General features: G+C 52.5%; 1 protein-coding gene across 1 annotated transcript; it reads right to left on the minus strand.

Moving 5' to 3' along the window:
- Positions 1-2697: 2697 nt before the first annotated feature.
- On the minus strand, positions 2698-3493 carry LOC116880000 (interferon lambda-1-like). Its single transcript, XM_032878701.1, has one exon. It carries the CDS (start codon positions 3379-3381, stop codon positions 2809-2811), a length of 573 nt encoding a protein of 190 aa, XP_032734592.1. The 5' UTR covers positions 3382-3493; the 3' UTR covers positions 2698-2808.
- Between the last annotated feature and the right edge of the window lie 776 nt (positions 3494-4269).

Here is a 4269-nt window from a genome sequence, read left to right on the forward strand (position 1 = left end):
CCAAGCGTTTGGGGTTTTATGTTCCTCGCTCCCTGCTGCTGTTGAAGTTTGGGTTGCCTGGATTTTTTTGTTTGTTTTGCTCAAACCGCATTCTTCAATGACAGGACTCACATTTTCTCCTCCACAGAACTGAGACGTGATAATAGCCGGCATTCGGCATACGTGAGCTCACACCGTGAGCTGGGTTATGCTGGGACTTTACGTGCATGATCCCATATAACAGTGTTCAGCTCTCCTGTCAGCTAGGTCGTATTACGATCCCCGTCTGTAAGGTGTGCAGAATGACAGACAGAGATCACAAGTAGGCAGAGAGGCAGGCAGAGAGAGAGGAGGAAGCAGGCTCCCTGCTGAGCAGAGAGCCCGATGTGGGGCTCGATCCCAGCACCCTGGGATCATGACCTGAGCCGAAGGCAGAGGCTTTAACCCACTGACCCACCCAGGCGCCCCTCAGCTGTGTTTCTTAGGACTGGGACCACAGACTCCAGGAGAAACGATTGTTGGTGGTAACACTGGAGGACATAATGACAAAAATTAATTACATCTTTAATTCTTTTGGTCCATTTAAATGCCGAGGAGGAAGTCCGTTCACTGCTGGCTTGTCTTGACCGAGGAGGAAGCGGGTATTGGGCACGTGCAGAGTCTGAGCCGGATGTCTGGTTGCCTTCTCTCTGGAGCAGGCCATACTGCTTTCCATCTGCAGCCGTGGTAGATCACTTCAGAAATCAACTTAGGGGTTTTTTAAAAGGAAGGTTGACTTGAAAGCGAGATGTATGGCAAAAACCGTGAGGGTGGTGTAAGAGCAGCCGTGGTTTGGGACATCCAGGCTCTCGGTAGCAGCAGAGTCTCTGCAGGACTGACCACCGCTGGGTTGGCCCCGACAGGGCACCTCAGCTGTCGGGGAGAGAAGAAGCAGTTTTTCTCCATTTCACGCATTGGCAAACAAATCATCCAGGCCAGGCCCAGGGAAGCGTTGGGGTTGGTGTTAGCTACAGCATCGGAAATGGCACTGCTGGGCACAGTGGCTTCCTGGAGACGCACACCCGGCCCCGGGAGAGCAGAGGAAGCCAGACACTCACTCCCGCATCCAAAGCAGAGCGGTGACTTCAGAGCAGATCGCTTCAGCCGGGGATGTAAGTGACAAGCATATTTAACATCATCAGGCCCACCAGCTGTCCCTTAGCTCTGCTGCCAGCTCCCAGCACCCATCTGTGGCACCCCCCACGCCTCATTACCAGTCTCAGAGGGATAAGGACGGTGGCAGATGGTCCAAACTGAACCCTGCTCTCCTCTCACCCTTTCTCCCTTGGTAATGGAAGCCCTGATTTTTTAGGCCCATGGCCATCCAGAAACGAAGACTGCCTATCACAGCCTCTCCCGTAGCCGGGCATGGTTAAGTGCCTGTGTCTGGTCGCTGGGACCGAGATGTGGTTTGTGTGGCTTCCTAGATGTGTCTTTCAAAGGATCTTGTCCTTCTTCCCACCCTGCTCCTCCTTCCTGGCTGGAATGGCTGTGTTGGCTGGAGAGGAGGAGCCCTGTGAGACTGAGGCAGAAGCCAAGTGGAGAAGAGGGCGGGGAAGCAGTTGGAAGGGGCCGGGTCCCTGAGGCTCAGGAAGCGCCATCGTACCCAGCCTGCCCTGCCTACCTCCAGAGTTTTTATGTAAGAGAGGAATGAACTATTAACCTTGCTTAAACCACATTCCCTCCCCCCATTTTCTCACTGAAGAAACCTTTTTATTTACAAATTTCATGTACGTTGAACCCAGACTCAATAACTCAGCAGTTACCAAGTTGCAGCCGACCTGGTCTCCTTTCTTTTCTTTTCCTTTTTTTTTTTTTTTTCAAGATTTTATTTATTTATTTGACAGACAGAGATCACAAGTAGACAGTGAGACAGGCAGAGAGAGGAGGAAGCAGGCTCCCTGTGGAGCAGAGAGCCCGATGCGGGACTTGATCCCAGACCCTGAGATCATGACCTGAGCTGCAGGCAGAGGCTTTAACCCACTGAGCCACCCAGGCGCCCTTCTTTCTATCTGTCCATCCACTTCCCTCCTAAATTTCTTTGAAACAAATTCCAGATAGCTATTTCATTTGTGATTATTTCAGTGTGTGTATCTAAAAGACAAGGACTTTGATTTATTTTTTTAAAGTTTTATTTATTTAAGTAATCTCCACATCCAACGCAGGGCTTGAACTCACGACCCCGATCAAAAATTGCCATGCTCTTCTGACTGAGCCAGCCAGGCTCCCCAAGACAAGGACTTTCAGTGCACCGTATCATTATCGCACCTAAGTGTTTAGAATTCTTTAATAGTGGTATGCAATCAGCGTTCTGAAATCCAGTTGTCCTAGAAATCCATGTTTTAAAAACCGTATCAGGGCTCAAATAAGGTCTCCACACCGCAATGATGGATAGATCTTTAAATCACGTTTACCCTGAAGGCTGTCCTTGTAGAGTGTAGGGACACCATCTTCCTCATATTTTTTCTCCTTGAGATGTTTTTGTTAAGCTGGATTTCTAGTCCTTCCGAGCTTGCCCGAGCCTGCATTCTGCTGATTGCAGCCGCACTGTTGTTTGACGCGTTCCTCTGTTCTCTCAGTCTCCGGAGTAGTGGCTCTTTATTTTTTTCCCCCCATTCCTGTTTATTTGCTGCACGTTGTACAAAAGTAGAAAAATAAACATTTCTTATGGGTATGGAGCAGGGCTGCAATAAATAAGGGGTTGAGAGGAAATAACTTAAGGCAGGGGTGAGGCTTGGTGCCTAGGAAAGGTCCGGGTCCCAGGCGGGCTGAGCGTGGGGGCCTGGGTTCTTAGACACACATGTCTCCGCTGGCAACACATTTCAGGTCCCGTGTGAGGAGGCGGAAGAGGTTGAACGTGACGGAGGCCTCGAGGCAGCCCTGGGACTCCTTTGGGGCCTTCTGGAGCCGGTGCAGCCAGTGGTGGAGGCGGCCCCGGGCTCTGGGTCCTGCTGTGGGCAGAGCCGGGACACAAGCCTGGAGCTCCGAGTGCACGTGGCGCAGCAGACGGAGGGGCTGGTCCAGGACGACCCCCAGGGACGATTCAGCCATGGTCCCCAGGACCTTCAGTGTCAAGGCTAGCTCGGCCTCCAAGGCCACGGGGCGCTCCCAGGCCTGCAGCAGTCTCAGGTCCCTGGCCCGAGGGAAGAGGCGAGAGCCGCAGCTCCAGGTCCTCGGCGAGAGCGACTCTTCTAGGGCATCCTTGGCCTTCTTGATGGCTTCCAGCTCCCTCGGTGACAGAGACTGGAATCTGCTCATGAGGCAGCTCCTCCTGGTTGAGGTGGGTTTGGAAGTAGGGACAGGGCCCGCTCTGGTCAAGTCCAGCAGCACGGTCACCAGCACCAGGATCCACGCTGTCGCCATGGCCAGATCCCCACTGCTTTCCCCGCTGCATGGCTCTGCTTTTAGCCAGGCTCCTCGGGCAGCCCCGGCTGATGTAGGTAAAGGGAAAAGGCAAGTGGAAATTGGAATCTCCACTTGCACGGGAAAGGTGCTCGTGGGCGGGGCCAGTCCTGACCCAGGGGAGCACGTGGGTCTGGGTGAGGCCACCCAGGCACAGAGACAGGGGAACCCGCAGGTCCCTTCCCCGGACCTGGCCAGAAGGAAAGAGAAACTGAAATTCTCTCACAGGAGAACACCTTGTTTCCGAGAAGTCCCTGTGGCTGGACAGTCTTTGGCTTGGGGCCAACCTTTGGGGGCCTTGGGGAACCCCTTACCGAGGCTGAGGCAGGTGGAGGGATGGGAAAGCAGCTCAAGTGGGGTGGGGGCTGGGAGGCGTGGGTGAGGCCACCTCCGCAGCGGAGGGGGCTTTGAGGTGCTGCTGGTTTGCTCTGGTCCTGTTTGTCTGCTTTTGCTTTTGTTTCCCTGCTTTGGGCATCATGTCTAATAAATCTTTGCCAAATCCTATGTCAGGCATTTCCCCCTATGTTTTCTGCTAGGACTTTTATAGTTTTAGGTCTTACATTTAGGCCTTTAGTCCATTTTTGAGTTAAGTTTTATATACGGCTTAAGGTAAGGGTCTAACTTCACTTTCTTGTGTTCGCATATCCCGTTTCCCCGCCACTGTCTGTTGAGGTTGTCTGAACCCTATTGTGTGTTCTGTTGAAGCTCATTTGACCGCATACGTGAGGGTTTACATCTGACTCTATTCTGTTCCACTGGTCTGTACATCTACCTTTATGCCAGTCTGACAGTATTTGGATGACTGTAGCTTTGTGTGTAATATGTTTTGGAACCAGGAAGTGTGAGGAG

The sequence above is a fragment of the Lontra canadensis genome, unplaced genomic scaffold, assembly GCF_010015895.1.
Source record: "Lontra canadensis isolate GAN:19392208 unplaced genomic scaffold, GSC_riverotter_1.0 scaffold65, whole genome shotgun sequence".
Taxonomy (NCBI): Eukaryota; Metazoa; Chordata; class Mammalia; order Carnivora; family Mustelidae; genus Lontra; species Lontra canadensis.

Coding starts and splice junctions, on each gene's coding strand:
- LOC116880000 (XM_032878701.1), bottom strand. CDS start 3,381: ATGGCGACAGCGTGGATCCTGGTGCTGGTGACCGTGCTGCTGGACTTG.